Source organism: Mustelus asterias, chromosome 13, assembly GCF_964213995.1.
Source record: "Mustelus asterias chromosome 13, sMusAst1.hap1.1, whole genome shotgun sequence".
Classification (NCBI taxonomy): Eukaryota; Metazoa; Chordata; class Chondrichthyes; order Carcharhiniformes; family Triakidae; genus Mustelus; species Mustelus asterias.
The window spans coordinates 80,407,113-80,425,412 of NC_135813.1; the positions used below are offsets into that span (position 1 = coordinate 80,407,113).

Genomic DNA, 18,300 nt, shown 5'->3' on the forward strand with positions numbered 1-18,300 from the left:
TGGGACTGGTCTGCTGGCGAGGAAGGTTGTACAAATTCCTGTTTATCCCGTAGTTTAGCTCCACTCCAGTGGGGAGCTTGCTGAGAGTGCGATGGAGCATTGCAGCAAGGAAAATCGAGAAGAGAATCAGTGCAATGACACAGCTTTCCTTTCCCCAGTCTGAAAGCGAATTGGATCTGTGGTGGATCCATTAATCAGGTTTGCATATGGAGCAGGCGGTTGACGGTGACAAACTTTTCAGAGCAACCGGAACGGAGGACACTCCATAATCCCTCGCAGTTCACAGGGTCAAAGGTTCTTTGTGAGGTCAAAGAAGGTCATGTGCGAGGGTTGGTGGTGTTCTTGCATTCCTCTTGTAGATGTCACACAGTGAAGATCGTGGCGATTGTGCCCTTAGTGGGCGGAATCCACATTGCGTCTCTGGGAGGAGTTCTTCAGTCACAGGGAAAAGGTGATTAAGAAAGATTCTTGCGCTGACCTGTGGTGACAGGGAAATTCCTCTGTAGTCAGACATGTCACCTTTCTCGAAGATGCTCACGATTACGACATCTCTGAGATCTCCTGGCATGTTCTTCCCTTCTAGATATGGGAAACAATAGTGTTTCTCTGCCACATCTTAGTGCTTCAGCGAGGATTGCATCTGCTCCTGATGCCTTGTTGTTCTTTAGCTGTCGGGTGGCCTTTCCTCCCACATGCCAGATTGGAGTTGTGTTGAGTTGGTGGCCGGTAGCGTGCTGTGGGATGGAGTTAACTACACTTGTGTTAAAGACAGAGTGTGAGATTTTCCCAGAAATCGGCAAAAGCTGATGGCGGGTGGGAAAAGAGGCATTGAGCCTGCCAATGGAAATGGCAGCTTTAGCGTGGCACTGAGTGTCAAATATTTTCATCCACAGATGCCGTATCGCTGGCCTCTGATTTGTCCATCCTTAGTGCCGAAATCATTGGGACACCGTATGTAAAGGCTGCCCCAGCGCAGAGTAGCTCAACTTTGTAGGTCACCAGTAAATGATGGCTGCCAAAAAATCCAGTTCCAAGTTTTCAGACACCTCCCCGGAGAGACGGCTCAAAGCAGGCGAGGCACGCTGTGATGTGCTGTACCCACACTCAGGGCAAAAACCAGCCAGCAAGGTCCACCAAACCAGCCCAGCATGGGTTGCAGAGGAGAACAGTGCCGCAAGAGGATGAATGATTCCCAATCTGCCAGAATAAGACACTCTTCTCATCTCCCTCCCATTACACTCACTCACCCATCACACATCCACAGGGATCTCACTCACTCCCAGCTAAGGGATACCACTGCTCGCTCTCCCACACACATCTTCATCTCGCCGGTGGGTCGTGTCCTCAGCTTTGGCCACTCTACTGCATCCTCAACTCTCAGCTCAGGCGCAGGCATTGTCCAAAGCTTCATTCCAAGGCCTTGCACTCATCCTGGTCTATGGGGGCACTGGTCAAAACTCAGCACACAGCCAAGGATTTCATGCTCACCCCTCGCGCAGTGTGCCATTGCCCACACTCTAAGGGAACATAGTTGCTTGTCCAGTCGGCCATCTGGCTCTCAGGATATGTCATCTTTCAGTCCCTCAAATTTTTCTAACAGCACAAAGTGAGGAATGACACTTCACTTCTGACCAGATTCTGGATTTATATCAATCTTTCCTCACTGAATGCAGAGCAAGCTCCTACTTTTCTCATTAAATTCCTCATCACATGATCACAAAATGTAAAATATTAGATCAGAAACTTACCAGGCAGTTGCCCCGGGCCTGCCAGGGTATTCGCAGCATCAACTGTTGACATGCTGGCAAGACGTTTAACGTAGTCATCAAATTTTGCCCTTCCATCTTCCAGAAGGCACGCACCCAGAGAGCAGTATAGGGCCTCAATAAAAAAACACTCCAGGATGTCAAAGTTATCCACCTCTTTTTCCAGAAAAGAATCCAACATCCTAGCAAGCTGGGTGACCTGGAGAGCAATTATTCAAAACATGATCTAACTTTCGGGAACCGCATTCGGGAACCTCACCATTTTAATGAAAGAGGGAAACCAGTATAGAGCAACAATGCTCTCCCCTTCTGCCTTGTTTTTCTACATCACTTAAATTGTCTACAACCTGAGATGGTAAATAGAGTAATAGAGTCATAGAGATATACAGCACGGAAACAGGCCCTTCGACCCAACTCGCCCATGCCGACTAGGTTTCCTAAACTGAACTAGTCTCTGTCCAAATGTCTTTCAAATGTTGTAATTGTACCCGCCTCTCCCACCTCCTCTGACAGCTCATTGCATACATGCACCACCCTCTATGTGAAAAAGTTAGGGTCCCTTTTAAATCTTTCCCCTCTCACCTTAAACCTATGCCCTCTAGTTTTGGACTCCCACACCCTGGGGAAAAGACTTTGGCTATTTACTTTATCCATGCCCCTCATGATTTTATAAACCTCTATAAGGTCACCCCTCCTTATCATAGATAGATCATAGATACCCTACAGTGCAGAAAGAGGCCATTTTGCCCATCGAGTCTGCACCGACCACAATCCCACCCAGGCCCTACACCCATATCCCTACATATTTACCCACTAATCCCTCTAACTTACACATCTCAGGACACTAAGGGCAATTTTTAGCATGGCCAATCAACCTAACCCACACATCTTTGGGCTGTGGGAGGAAACCGGAGCACCCGGAGGAAACCCACGCAGACACGAGGAAAATGTGCAAACTCCACACAGACAGTGACCCAAGCCGGGAATCGAACCCAGGTCCCTGGAGCTGTGAAGCAGCAGTGCTAACCACTGTGCTACCGTGCCGCCCGTTAACATCCCAACTCCTGTACTCTATGCTCTGACCGATGAAGGCAAGTGTGCCAAACACCAAATAGTGTGGTTGGAATTTGCTCCATCCACTTTGCAGTGGTGTCTTTGGCAAAAGTTCAACAGGAGCCCCAAACACATATATAAACAAGATTCTGGCAAACACACAGTGACTGAGCAGGGAATGCCCCATGGAAATTCATTACCATCCCTTCTTCTACAACTTTCTGGGGAGCTCCATTCGCCAAGTTCAGCCTGAACATGCAAACAGATTACTGCTGGTTTGGAGCAAGGAGATGGAGACAAGAATATTTTGACAATAATCGTTTGTTATTTTCTGCTTTACTGAACTAGGTAGAGGAAATATATTTAATAGAATGAAATCTTTACATTACTTATTACAAAACCATCTCAAATAATAGCTGACTCCTCCAACCACATTTTTAAAAGATTAACCTTTTTATTCATCCTAACTATAAAGATTTTCCTTTGAAGAGTTTGACATTTTGTCTGCTTACCATATTCAGCTCAGTTTGGGGTACAATTGTTTTTAACTTCTCCACTTGTCTGCCATCCAACATCCCCTCCACAATCATCTCAATGATATAAGGCACGTACTTATTGAACAGTTTGTGAAGATCAGCCTGTTCTTGCTGAAGCAAGCAGAAAGGATTTTTTTTTTAAATAGTGAGATTTTAACTGCCACATCTCATTTTTAATCTTTAACTTTTCACTCACTGTACATCTGAAGATTTCTCAAAGAAAGGCTGTGAGTATTAACGCGTTTTGAGAAATAAGCACTTGCATTCACATCGGGTGCTCACGCCCTCGGGCACCCAACATGCTTCACAACCCATGAAGTATTTGTCAATCTTGTTATGTAGGAAACATGGCAGCCAGTTTACACACAGCAAGTTCCTACAGCAGCAATGTGACACTGACCAGATAATCTGTTTATGTGAGGTGGGTTGAGGGATAAATATTGGCCAGGACACCTGGGAGAACTCCCCCACTCTTTTTCAGAATGGTGACAAGGGATCTTTTACATCCATTTGAGGAAGAAGAGGGTCTTGGTTTAACATTGCATTAGAAAGAAGGTACCTCTGACAGTGTAGCACTCCTGATCCATGGTGCAACACTTGGAATGTCAGCATAGATTCTGTGCTCGAGTCTCTGGCTGGAATTTTACCGCCCCGCCCACCACAGGAATCAGAACAGGCGAGGGGTGGACAATGGAAAGATCCACTGACTTCAGACAGGATTTTCTGGTTTTGGGATGAGCGAGGCCATACCCCTCTGAATTTATAACTTTTTGAGTCAGGCGAGAACACCATCCAGTCAAGCTGCCACTTTGTACCATTAAATTAAACTTCAATTCATAAAGAACTGCAGAGTTTGTTCAAGTTTACATTAAAACGTAGCAAGGTTTCTAAAAAGATTGCAATTTAATTTCCGAATTAAAATAGCATTATTGTTAGTTTTTAAAAATTGTAATCAACCACTTCACAAATCCAAAAATGTGGAAATAACAAAATCTATGCAACAAAATAAATTCCAAAAAGTACAAACTGCAGTTAAATAAAGGCCATATTTTATCGTAGGTCTTTCAATGTGAATCTGATTTTAAAATCTGTTCATACCTTACTTGTTCTTTCGTTGGTCCACTTTTCCCAGAAGGGTCTATACCGCAGGTTCTTGGGATCCACGTACACCATCCCACAGCGAGACACTGTGGCTGGAGAGGCATACTGTAAATCCCCAACCTACATTACCCAGAGAGAAATAAGGGTCAGGCTCAACACAGAAAAAGCCGACAAGAGCTACATAAATAATAACTGCCCATCGGTTCACTTTTATACTCCCACTTTGATCCACGCTGTAATTCTCAGAGTGATTCTGCTCCAGAAGTGTAGCATGCCACCCTGATCATCCCAAACTGCTGGCAGCATTTCCAGAAGTAAAATAAACTAGGCTCAAAGGGCCGAATGGCCTACTTCTCCTCCGTCTGTTTGTATGCATTCAAGGCATTGATTTTCAGGCTCTGCACAAAGCCAGTTTGAGGGCAAGAATGTCACAGAGATGTAGCTACAACACCCTAACCCAGTTTTCAGATATATGCTCACAGCTAGGAAGGTTCCATCTTTGGTCACACAGAATATAATAAAACAAGAATCAGCTGTTAGAATACCTTTTTCCACCTCACAATTAATTATTTTGTATTTGAGCAACTTGTACGTTTTACCAGTACTGCAAAGGAGAGCGAAATTCAGAGTTAAAAATATTCCATGTCAAGTTTCTGTTTAACTGAACTTTCCCAGCCAGACAACAAGAGGAAAAAGTGCTGGAACATTCCGAACTTGCTTCATTTGTGGAGTGAGACTAGCGGAGGTCATGAGGCTGTTCAGACTTTGCAACTCTCACACTCCCGCTCCTCACTCTCAGCAATTAATACGCACAATGGTACCATGAGGGGAAGCAACATTAAAATCGTAGATAAACTATTTCACAGCACTGAAATACAACATTTGAGGAACACAGTTAGAGATTGAAACTTGTTCAGGTAAGTTATTGTGAGCAATGTCATTATAGCATTATTACAAACCATTAAAGTTCAAATGTATGCAGTCCAATGATGTTGTCTATTACCTGACCAGAAACTAGTACGATCAGAGAACTGATCAGCAAAATCAACTGCCTTCCATACCTGGGAGCTCAGCTCACACCCAGCCTGGGAACTCAGCTCAGACCCAGCCTTGGAGTTCAGCTCACACCCAGCCTGGGGGGTCAGCTCACACCCAGCCTGGGAGCTCAGCTCACACCCAGCCTGGGAGCTCAGCTCACACCCAGCCTGGGAGCTCAGCTCACACCCAGCCTTGGAGTTCAGCTCACACCCAGCCTGGGGGGGTCAGCTCACACCCAGCCTGGGAGCTCAGCTCACACCCAGCCTGGGAGCTCAGCTCACACCCAGCCTTGGAGTTCAGCTCACACCCAGCCTGGGAACTCAGCTCAGACCCAGCCTGGGATGTTAAGTGTCTCCCTTCTCTACCAGTTGCAAGCATCCTTGGTGAATTGAGTTTGGTTGAACTCAATCTAGTTCCTGACATAGTACAGAAAATTCCAAATGATAAAACTGACTGCAAGATGGCACCAACTTGTAAGTGGGGCACGATAATATTTATGTCTAAATAAAAGCAAAATACCGCGGATGCTGGAAATCTAAAATAAAACAGAAAGTATTGGATTAATTCAGCAGGTTTGGCAGCATCTGTGAAGAGAGAAACACATTTTGGGTCTACCAACCTTTTTTTATTTTATATTATATATTATATATAAGGGTGGTACAGTGGTTAGCACTGCTACCTCACAGCGCCAGGGACCCGGGTTCAATTCCAGCCTCGGATCACTGTCTGTGCAGAGTCTGCACATTCTCCCCGTGTCTGCATGGGTTTCCTCCGGGTGCTCCGGTTTCCTCCCACAGTCTGAAGATGTGCGGGTTAGGTGGATTGGCCATGCTGAATTGCCCTTTAGTTTGTCTGTTTGTGTGAGTGTGGATATGCTTGTAGTGTAATGCCCCTCCAACTAAAGGCCCCTGGTGACAGACTAGTGACTTGTTCCAGGAATAATTAGCTACAGAAACAGATGAAAGTCTGGCCTATGCATTGTCAGGGTGTGGAAAGGTTGCAAGAGAGATTATATATCATATTCAAATTGATGCTGTAGTAAAGGCTCTATTTAACTTGCAAAGAATAAAAGAGGTTTTGGTGTGGATCTAATCTGCATTGTACCAGAGCTTCAGCTGCTTGCTGCAGACAGTGCAGGACAGGAATAGAATCACTCTGCTTCCCACTGGGAGAACAGGCTGAGGTACAATATATATATAACCCTGATTCTGTGCAATGCCAATACAGTTTCTGCTTTCAGGAGCCTGAAGTGAGGAACATCGTCCTGACCAGCACTGATTTCCCAAGTCTGCAGACAGACACACGGACAATTCGAAAACGAAATATTGCCAGAGCGGTACCTCAAACAGCAGTGCACAGTGCGCCTGTAGCCTGATTCGTTCACCATTAGCCAGGGTCAGCAACTTGTTGTCATCCATGACAGAGTTCATGTTCTCAACCCAGAGTGCATCCACATCCCCATCAAATAAAATATATCTGCGAGATACAAAAATACACATTTCAAATACAACCATTTTAAACTTGTGGCCAAATGAAATGGCAAAAGATAGAGGTTATAGAGTCATAGAGATTTACAGATCTACTGAAAGAGGTACGTTTTAACCAACTCTGAATTCACTGCCTGAAAGGGCATAACTTTCAAAGAGAAATAGGATAAAAATGGAGGCGTACGGGGGAAGAGCAGAGGGAGTGGGACTAATTGGATAACTCTTTCAAAGGGCTAGCACAGGTACAAAGGTCCAAATGGCCTCACTCTGTACTGTATCATTCTCTGATTGTAATTATATTGCATTGTAACCTACAAACTGTCGCAAATAGAAAAAAAGATATGAAACAGATGCCAAGGTGTAAGAGAAATGACTAAAAGCTTAGTCGACAAGAGGGATGAGGTGCAGAGAGCATCATGGGGTAAGGGAGGGAGGTCCAGTGAACACAACTGAAGTGGCACCAATTTTAGAGAGCAAAGAAAGGGCTGAGACATAACAGCAGGTCAGAGTCAAAGCACCAAAGAGTGTGGGGCAGGATATGAGATTGGAGGAAGTTGTAGAGACAAGACTGGAGGGATCTAGAGACATGGACAATGATTTTAACTTCTATTTGTTAGATGTCAGGAATCTAGAGCAATCTAAAGATTTAGTGCTGGACAGGGCAAGGGGTGGTTGAATTTTGGATAAGTTTATGGAAGCTGCAGGATTGAATTGCATTGAGGAGGAGACTGGTGAAACTGACCTGGAAATTGGCTGGCATAAAGTACCTCATGATGTGGAGATGCTGGCGTTGGACTGGGGTAAACACAGTAAGATGTCTAACAACACCAGGTTAAAGTCCAACAGGTTTATTTGGTAGCAAAAGCCACCTCATAGCCACCTTACAAAGTACCTCACCAGTCAGTAACTGCACAAGCTGCACTTGTCCAGTGAGGCCCTTAACAGGCACAACACATAGGTCCTCAGCTCTCATGAGCCTATTACCACAGGCTGCAGACACTAGTCTCAGCCCCAAAGGCAATTCAGCCAAAGTGGTAAACAAAGTCTAGGACATGCAGGTGCTGACCTACAGTCTTAAACTGGAGCTGGGGGAGCAGCAATGAAGATAGCAGTAAATAGTGGGTTCTGCTGGTTGATTACAAGAGGGAATAGGTTTAAGGTGAAGTGGGATAAATTTAGGGGAGATGTGTGGGAAAGTTTTTCACAGAGAGTGTGGTGGGTGCCTTTAACACATTGCCTGTAGAGGTGGTGGAGACAGGCATATTAGCAATGTTCAAGGAGTAACTTGATAGACACATGGATGGGAGGTGAACAGAAGGATAGGGACCGCATATTGGTGCAGGCTTGGTGGGCCGAAGGGCCTGTTCCTGTATTGTTCTTTGTTCTTTAAGAACTGCTGATTGCCAATCACCTGAGAATATTGACCACGGCATGCACAGTGAATGCTGCAGTCAGTCACTAAAGGAGGGGGGGGGGTCTCAAAAACAGGCCATCCTTTACTAATATGGTGGACAATGCATTCCCACGCTAGATTGGTTCCTTGTAATGAGGGATGTCCAATGATGAGAAGGTAAGTAAATTGAGTCCATATTCTCTGGAGATTAGGAAAATTAGAGATGAACTAATTTGTAGTTTACAAGGTTACAAGATTCTGAAGGAGTTTGACAGGGTAGACATTTACCCCAGTAAAACAGATATGGAATCATTTAATTCCAAGGTCACTGTGTCCAGAGATAACATTGACAGAGGTTTGTGGTTTCAGTGGTAAGAAAGCTTGGTGGAGGTGAAAGTAAGTGGGTCTTGGTTATACTTCAGGACCAGGGCATTGGCAGGACAACAAAGTCATGTTCGCAACAATCAGATTCAGCAGCAAGAGATGAGAGTTCAAGGCAGAGGATGAAGCAGTGAACCATTCTGATGGAACACATTTTGCTTAGCTCGTGAATTGACATTAGGGAGATGCTACTGTGCATGATACTACACTTTATAATCTTATTCCCATCAAATAATTTAAAAATCAATTTCCTTAAGTGGCAATTCTCTTTCTTCTGTTTAAATATTCCTTGAACTTACTTAACCCTGGCCCATAAATTTTACACAATGGAAAGTCAGAGCTCGGAGAAGGACACATTTAGAAATTGAGTGCCTCAGGTGAAAAGTTCAACAACATACTGAAAATGATGCAGAATGTTAACATTCTATATTTTATATATGAACAGTGTCACATATTAACACAAAGGATTAGCCAGTATAATATTACTCTTTGAAATAATTTCTGCAACTGAGATGTTGTTCATTCACACTGCTAACTACCAGAAACTAGCGCCTGCCACACCACCAGATAGAAGAGCTTAGACATTTTTAGTCTGCATCAGGAGCCACACTCAAAGGGAGACACAGAATGGCAATTTTCTGCCCCCTTGCCCCCCCGCCCATTGCGTGTTTCTCAATGGTGGGACGCGGCCTGCCATTAGCTGGCGGTGGGATCTTCTGGTCCTGCCGCTGCCAATGGGATTCCCCCCGTCCCGCTGCTGGGAAACCAGCGGCAGGAGTTTGCCGTCGGTAGGACCGGAAGATCCCGCTGGCAGAAAGAGCCAGAAAATTCTAGCCATATTGTTGTTCCATCAACCTTGCTAAATCAATTTCCTGGAATTCTCAATACTCTATTGTAGCCCTTGAGTGCATATTCAACAATAATCAATGCCATCTCTCAGGACAACTTGAGATTAGGTATGAGTGTGGATTTGACAGCATCAGCCACAACATTAACTAATAAAGAGCATGGAATCAGTGACGCAACCCTCAGTGATAGCTGCAGTGGAAACTCTGCTAGATTCTCTGTTGATGTAGGAACCTTGAGAAAACTATGCTGTTTGGATCTAGATTTGTGCTTTAGTTCCCTGTCCTCTATCCAATACAGATCCAATACAGAACAAAAACAGAAAATGCTGGAAAAACTCAACAGGTCTGGCAGCATCTGTGGAAAGTGAAAGAGTTTATGGGCGGGATTTCACAGCCTCGCTCGAGCAAGGCTGGAAATTCCCGCCCGAGGTCAACAGAGATTTCCGTTGTCGGGGCGGCATGGTGGCACAGCGGTTAGCACTGCTGCCTCACAGTGCCAGGGACCCAGGTTGGATTCCGGCTTGGGTCACTGTCTGTGAGGAGTTTGCACGTTCTCCCCGTGTCTGCGTGGGTTTCCTCTGGGTGCTCCGGTTTGCTCCCACCGTCCCCATGTGCAGGTTAGGTGGTTAAATTGACCCTTAGTCTCAGGGGGACTAGCTAAGGTAAATGCATTGGGTTATGTGTTAATGGGGATAGGGCCTGAGTGGGATTGTGGTTGGTACTGACTCGATGGGCTGAATGGCCTCCTTCTGCACTGTAGGATTCTATGATTCTCGAACCCTTGCCCGTTCCGATCCTGTGGCGAGCGAAGTGGTAGAGCTCAGGCCAATGTTTCGAGTCCTCTTCAGAGCTAGACCCTACTGGATCATTGTCTTGTAAACTTATTACAGTTCTGGTGTAAATGATTTGCTACCGCCACAACAAATTACCCAAAACACATTCTCCCCTGTATTTTGGTTTTGGAGACAGTCTGTTAAGGGAAAATCGTGTTTAACTAGTTTAAGATTTTTAACAGAAAGGGTTGATGAGGACAAATGCTGCGGTTCCAGAAGGCCTGTGATACAGTGCTGCACATCAGACCTGTGAACAAACCGAGAGCTCATGGAATTAAAGGCAGAACATGGATACAAAATTGGCTGATTGACAGGATACCGAGAGTAGGTGATTACTGGATGTTTTTCTGGTTGGAGGAAGGTTTGCAGTTTTGGGATCTTTGCTTTTCCTGATATACTAATAGCCTGTAGACATTGGTGCACAGAGCACAATTTCAAAATCTGGAGATGACGTGAAACTTTGAGACATTGCGAACTGCGAGGAGGATAGTGTAGAACTTCAAAAGGACATAGACAAGTTGGTGGAGATGAAATTCAATGCAGAGAAATGGAATTAGGTCAACGAATCATTTGGAGAGGCAGTGCAGACACAATGGGCCGAATGTTGGCTACTCCAACAATTCTGACTTTACCTCCTCTCTTTCTTGTCAGTCGGTTTATTGATATCTCTAAAGATCTTGGACAGAATTCCATCAGTCCAATCACGAGTCACGGGGTCCAAGATTCCATATAACTCAATCACACTGACCGCTTTCGAATTCAGTGTGTACAGTTTAGTCACCAATGACAATCTGTAAGACAAAGGGAAATGAAAACTAAAAAACAAGTAACTTTAAACAGAATCTTACCAAAAAATGGCAAAGTGTCGGGGTCTGACTGAAGGCTGGCGTGATTCTCTCCAGAAAAAACAGGCCAGTTTTCTCTCCAGACTTTATGGCATTTTATCCAAAAAAACAGGTGGGTGCGTTTCAGGCCATCGCGTAGAGGGGGGCGGGACTAAATATGCTGGCTAAGCCCGAAAGGGTGCCCTGATCCGAAGAAAAAATAACCTCCCCTCACCCCACCATGGAGGTCTCAGGAGCTCTCCCCCACCCCATGATCAGAGCCAGCATCACCCCCACCAACGCAAATAAATGAGCCCCTCCCCGCCATGAGGCTCCCACAAGGATCTGCCCCTGACACTGCCCCCAGCACAGGTTGGCACTGCCAGGGTAGTATGAGCATGGTGTCAGGGTACAGCCTGGCCATATCCCTCAGCCACCCCGGGGCTATACTCACCTTTACGTCAAGTCAGCAAGGTGTGAAAATACAGCTGGGGGGAACATATGATGAGGGGTGTCTTTAATGCTATTAAAATGTAAGAACCTGATTACATCGCCAGCGAAGGGTGGCAAAAATCGGGAATCACAATCTTGTCGGCGAGATTCGCGATTTCTGGCTTTCGCAGGACCTTGAACTTGGCCTCCCGCTGCCATTCACACAGACAGAAAATCAAGATCACCCCCAATGTTTTCAAACCATGCAATGGAGTATTTTCAACAGGAAATATTCAAACCCCGTCGTTCTGTGTTACATGTTGAAGTACTGAAAAGTTGGAGTTTCATATTCCTGGCAGTCAGAATTCGGGATGCTTTACTGTTGTATCTCCTCATCCACACACAACATTGTACGAAACATATTAAATATTGTGTTGAAAGTGTCTCACCTCGTTTGAGCCTGGCAAAGTGTGTTAATGACCACTGTCTTCCCACCTCCAGTCGGTCCGACTACCATTGTTGTGTGTCGAGTCATCATTGTCTCATACATCTGCACCACTTTATCCACCTGCACACACACATTCTCACTTTCAGATATCATCAGGTACATGTGGACAGTTAAATATCATTGGCTATCTGCAATCCCATGGAAAGTACAGGGACACATGTGGTTTTGCGAATTCACCAGCAGCTGGGTGGGCCGAGAACTCTGTGGTAATCGATCCATTGGTCCTTGTGGTGAATCATTTTGTTTTTTGGGTGCTCACCGATGGGTACATGGTAAAGCTATGAGAGATCGCAGTTCAGCTGGTGAATCATCCGGTCTTAAACCTAACTCCATTTCTCCGTTTTCTCCCCATAATCCTGCACATTCTTCATTTTGAATGCTTCGATTGAACCTGTCTGAATCACACTCTTAGGCAGTGTATTCCACACCTTAGCTATTTGCTACATGAAAAAGGTTTACCTCATATCGTATATGCTTTCTTTCTAATTACTTTAAATCTGTGCCTCTCAGTCTCAATCATATTATGAGTGGGAACAGTTTCTCCCTATCCACTCTGACCAGTCCCCTCATGATTTTGAACATCTCTATCAAATCTCTTCTCAATCTTCTCTTCTCCAAGGAGAGCACCCCAACTTCTCTAACCATGTAGATCCCCCACTGAGTCCTGAAAAGCACAGGATGAGTGGAATAAAAGCAAAATACTGCAGATACTGGAAATCTAAAACAAAGACTCAGCAGGTCTGACAGCCTCTGTAGAGAGAAAAACACAGTGAATATCTTGAGCCCATATGACTCTTCTCCAAAGTTAAAGAGAGGGAGAAAGGTGAAGAATTATACTCTGTATAAGAGGGGGTGAAGCAGAGTAGGTCAGTGATAGTTGGGAGCTAGGAGAGATTGCTACAAAGGGGTGTAGGTCACAGGACAGAGGAGGTGTTAATGGCAGTGTGAAGGGCTATAAAAGGTGCTGAGAATGATATAAAGATATTTTAATGGGAGCACAAAGATCAGTGCTCAGTGAAAGCAAAACTAGTGAACAAGTGACAGGTGGCCCAGTGGCCATCTGTCTATGTGCTCCCCCGCCCCCCCCACTCCACTGTCTCCCTCCCCCTTCCCCCAAAGGGCCACTCTAGAGTGCTACAGCACTCATTGAGGCCATCTGATCCATCAGGTATGTGCCAATTCTTTGAAAGAGTTGTCCAATTAATTGTGCCCCATATCCCTAAAAATGTTTCCTCTCATGAATTTATTCAATTGTCATGTGAAGATTGCTTTTGAATCTACTTTCACCGCCCTTTTAGGCAATGTGATTCAGATCATAAAAATCATTTCATAAAAAAAGGTTATTTCATCTCCCCTCTAGCTCTTTGCTTCCTATCTGCTGACCAGCTTTCTATCCATCTCAAAACATTATTTGCAATCCCATGTGCTTCAATTTTACACAGTAGTCTGCTATGTAAAGACCTTGTCAAATGCCATCTGAAAGTCTAAGTAAATCAATCACATTCACCGATTCTCCTTGGTCAACTCTACTATTTACATCCTCAAAGAATTCCAATAGATTCATCAAGCATGATTTCCCCTTTGTAAATCTGTGCTGACTTTGACTGATTATATCACTGCTTTCCAAATGCTGAGCTAAGAAATCCTTGATAATGAATTATAGCAACTTCCCCAGTACTGACGTTAGGCTCTCTGGTCTGTAGTTCCCTGTTTTCTCTCTACCTCTCTTTTTGAATAGCGAGCTTACATTAGCTACCCTCCAATCTGTAGGAACCAGTCCAAAGTCCAAAGAATTTTGGAAAATGACCACCAATGAATCTACTATTTCTGGGGCCACTTCCTTAAGTACTCTGGGGTGAAGATTATCAGGACCTGGAGATTTATCCATCTTCAATCTCATCAATTTCCCCAAAACCATTTCTCTACTAATACTAATTTCCTTCAGCTCCTCACTAAAACTTGTTTCTCTCAGAACTTCTGGCACATAATTCTGTCTTCCTTTGTGAAGACAGAAGCAAAGTTCAAATTTAGTTTCTCAGCCATTTCTTTGCTCTCTGTTATGAATTCTCCCGTTTCTGGCTGCAAGGGGCCGACATTCATTTCTGTCAATCTTTTTCTCTTTACATACCTAGATAAACTTTTACAGTCAGTTTTTATGTTCCCCACTAGCTTACTTTCATATTCTATTTTCTCCTTCTTAATCAATCCCTTGGTCCTCCTTTGCTGAATTTTAAACGGCTCCCAATCCTCAGGCCTATTGCTTTTTCTTGCTAATTTGTATGTTTCTTCTTTGAATCTAATACTGATCCCCCTATAAGCAGAAACAGTTTCTTTCTATTTATTCAATCTAGCTCATCGTGGTTTCGGGCACCTCTCCCACCAAACTTTTAGAATTATTTAACACACTTATACCAAGCTTGCTTTATGCAATCTTAACACAGGCTCAGTGAGTGAGTTTGTGAACAATGTTAATCACAATGTCTTCAATAATAAGAGCATGATGTCATTTTTTAATTGCCGACACATTTTTAAAAAACACATGATCTAAAGGAAAAGAGCGGTAAGAGCCTTTACCTGTACTGGCAGCATAACGTAATGGTTGTCCGCAAGCACCTGTTCTACTGCATCATTGAAATCTGGGTAACGAACACGAGGACAGTCCAGGCCAGGAAATAAATCAGAGATGAGGCCCAAGAAGAGGGGAACATCCTCAAAGACAAACTTTGGAAGATTCATGTCTCTCAGTGCTCTCATCAATACCACATCCTAGCAAACCAAGTGAAGTGAATATTTTGATTTCTTTGACATTATTTCAGGCATGCTTGACACAAATTGTGAAACTATATACTGCGGAGCTGAGAAAAGCTGGAGAAGAATTAAATGTTAACAAAGTTCAGTTTGCGTCTAAGACAGTTTCAAGTTGTAAACACGTTGAGATGGGCTGTGATTTCTGGTTTCTCGAATGGAAAATCCAGATCCAGCCCTATTGTAATTGTTTTCTCAATCCCTTCATTCACAAGACTGAGTCAGAATGAAGTGGTCCCCGGTCCCTGATTCAAGTGTTGGGAAAATTGCATAATTAGTAACAGAGTGAATTGACAGCGACTGTCCTGTAAACCGTGGGTCCAACATCAATTCCCTACTCCAGTGAAGAAAGATGAACATCCTGCAGTCAGTGTGTGGAAGTTTGACATGAAACAAAAGGGCTTCAATCAGATGCTCCTTGGAGAAAGCTGACGAGTAGCAAGCTGATCAGGGGTCACTCATCCTTAATATCATCTGTGAACAAAGAGCTCTGAGCTTACACTGGAGAGGATGGTGCAGGTGGGGAAGGGGCAATATCCATCAGTCCAATTCTCAGAGATAAATGGCCAGTTTATTTGTATTGTAGTTATTGACTCAGAATTATTATGAAGATTTGTCATATTGAATATTAGCTTGCAACTGGCTGGACATATATTACTTTCTCATGCAATTGAAATCATAGAAACCGTACAGTGCAGAAGCAGGCCATTTGGCCCACCAAGTGCTCACCGACAATTCCACACAGGCCCTATCCCCGTAACCCCCGCTAATGCCTCTAACTGGCTGGAATTTATTCAAAGTAACACATTTGGGAGAACAAAGGTCAGTGCTGAGTGGAAGCAAAACCAGTGACCCTCCCCCCTCCCAAACTGGGCCATCCTAGTGACTAAAACCAGTGGCCCCCCTCCCACATTGGGCCATCCTAGTGACTAAAACCACTGACCCTCCCCCTCTCACACTGGGCCATCCTACAGTTCAGTAAAAGATACAGACCTACAGCAGCTACTGTGCTGCATTTGCAAGGACACAGCTGCTTTACGGAGGCACGGGGCAGAATTTTCTTGTCCCACCCGCCATGGGAATTGTAGTGGGCGGGACACGGATCACGCAAAGGTCCGTTGACCTCGGGAGAGATTTTCCAGCTTTGGGGTGAGTGAGGTCGGAAAATCCCACCCACAGAATCTACGGAGTTCTCAGAGAGTGTGGTTAAAATAAGCCCTGACAGAGAGGTCATGTGACCCAGCTCCTGGGTCTAATATATACTGACAGTCACGGGCATTCGGCCTCTGATATTCGGGTAAGCGTTCTCCAAGGCGGCCTTCGCGACACACGACGGCGCAGAGTCGCTGAGCAGAAACTGATAGCCAAGTTCCGCACACACGAGGACGGCCTCAACCGGGATATTGGGTTCATGTCACACTATTTGTAACCCCCACAGAGTTTCACTGGCTGTCTTGTCTGGAGACAATACACATCTTTTTAGCCTGTCTTGATGCTCTCTCCACTCATGTTGTTTTGTTTCTTAAAGACTTGATTAGTTGTAAGTATTCGCATTCCAACCATTATTCATGTAAATTGAGTTTGTGTCTTTATATGCTCTGTTTGTGAGCAGAATTCCCACTCACCTGAAGAAGGGGCTTGCAGCTCCGAAAGCTTGTGTGGCTTTTGCTGCCAAGTAATCCTGTTGGACTTTAACCTGGTGTTGTTAAACTTCTTACTGTCTAATATATACTGCCACAGGAATAGAAGGGGCAGTCTTACACCCCTCTCTCTTCCTCTGAAACCTCACTAATCAAAGCTGGACTGTTGATGACCTGAAAACCCACCAGAACACCACATTGTTGCAAACCAAGAGTTCATAAAGGAGGATTCCACATCTATACCAGTGTCTCCGAGAGCCACGTACACAGAGTGACTGCTCAGGTGAGAAACAGGAGTGCCAGTAGCTATTGTGGAAAGTGACCCTTCAGCTGAAAATAAGTCTCCAAACAATCTGTGATTTTCTTTTCCAGTATTTGCTTTCTACTTAACCAAGTTTTAACATCTGAAACCCTGCAGGGTTTTATTTCTCCATTTGCATGTTTTTCTTTTGACGTGCTTTTGCAGTGGGGATGGGGTTGTGTGTTTGTTAGGAACACAAGAACATAGGAGTCAGCCATTCGGCCCATCAAGTCTGCTCCATCATTCAAACAGATCATGGCTGATCATCTCCTTCTACAACAGTTTTTCCCACTATCCTCACATCCCGTAATGTCATTCGTCTCCAGAAATCGATCAATGTCTGTCCACAACATGTTCAGTGATTGAGCTTCCGCAGCCCTCTGGGTAGAGAATTCCAAAGATTCACCGCCCTCTTAGATAATTCTTTTATATTCACTCAGGGAATATGGCACGTTACTGCCCATCCCTAATTGCCCTTGAACAGAGTGCTAGGCCATTTCAGAGGACATTTAAGAGTCAACCACATTGCTGTGGCTCTGGAGTCACATGTGGGCCAGACCAGGTAAGGATGGCAGATTTCCTTCCATAAAGGACAGTAGTAGTGAACCAGATGGGTTTTTGAAATTCATTGGAAAAGCTGAGTAGGTCTTTGTTCACATGTCTGTATGTACCCAAAAAAATGTAGCTCTAGCAGTGTATATACCAGGCCACAGAATAATGTATTTCAACTACAAGATGGATCTTAAATTAGACTGGCTCTGTGCTGACTCTCCAGGTTTGTTATGGGATGCCCGTCATCTATAGGTCTCTGCGATAAAAGCCATTTGCAGCCCCTTAACCTAACTAATTACTTCATTCAGGTTTGTTTTAATTATATTTCTCTCCTATGCACTTATCATTTGTAAATGTTATTTTTTACAAGAGATAATCCCCTTAAAGCTAATTATTGAGGTCCAGCCATACCCCAATGGAATTCTACTAGATACTTCTGGTTGTTTGGTAATACAGAACTGAAGTATTGCTGAAAAAAGCGACCGGCTGTCAAAGCTTTTCACCTTCCACTCATCAGAGCAATTTGGAAAAATACCAATTGTAAGGGGAGGAACAATTTATGTTGCATAAGGAAGTGCGGATTGGTTGGCAAGTGGACTCTGATTGGTAGAGGTGTTGCCATGGAGACGGTGGCAGGGAACAGCAAACTGCCAAGATTTTTGTTTAAACTTTTTTCAGCAACACTCATTACTTCCCTCAGACAGAACCATTTCCTCAATCTTCGACCTGCATCCTGTTGTAAAGCTAGTTTCTAATCCAACTAACAAATTAGCCACCAATACCATAAGGCTTAACATTGTCC

At 44.3% G+C, this 18,300-nt stretch overlaps 1 protein-coding gene across 1 annotated transcript in view; it reads right to left on the bottom strand.

The window, feature by feature from the left end:
• dnah10 (dynein axonemal heavy chain 10) overlaps positions 1-18,300 on the bottom strand; it is a 268,946-nt gene that overhangs the window by 109,009 nt on the left and 141,637 nt on the right. Inside the window, exons 37-43 of the mRNA XM_078226101.1 lie at positions 14,775-14,966; positions 12,142-12,260; positions 11,069-11,227; positions 6,835-6,970; positions 4,454-4,576; positions 3,332-3,466; positions 1,749-1,965 (exon numbers count right to left, since the gene is read on the bottom strand). Of these exons, the coding sequence (XP_078082227.1) occupies positions 1,749-1,965; positions 3,332-3,466; positions 4,454-4,576; positions 6,835-6,970; positions 11,069-11,227; positions 12,142-12,260; positions 14,775-14,966 (1,081 nt within the window). The remainder of the gene's footprint in view (positions 1-1,748; positions 1,966-3,331; positions 3,467-4,453; positions 4,577-6,834; positions 6,971-11,068; positions 11,228-12,141; positions 12,261-14,774; positions 14,967-18,300) is intronic.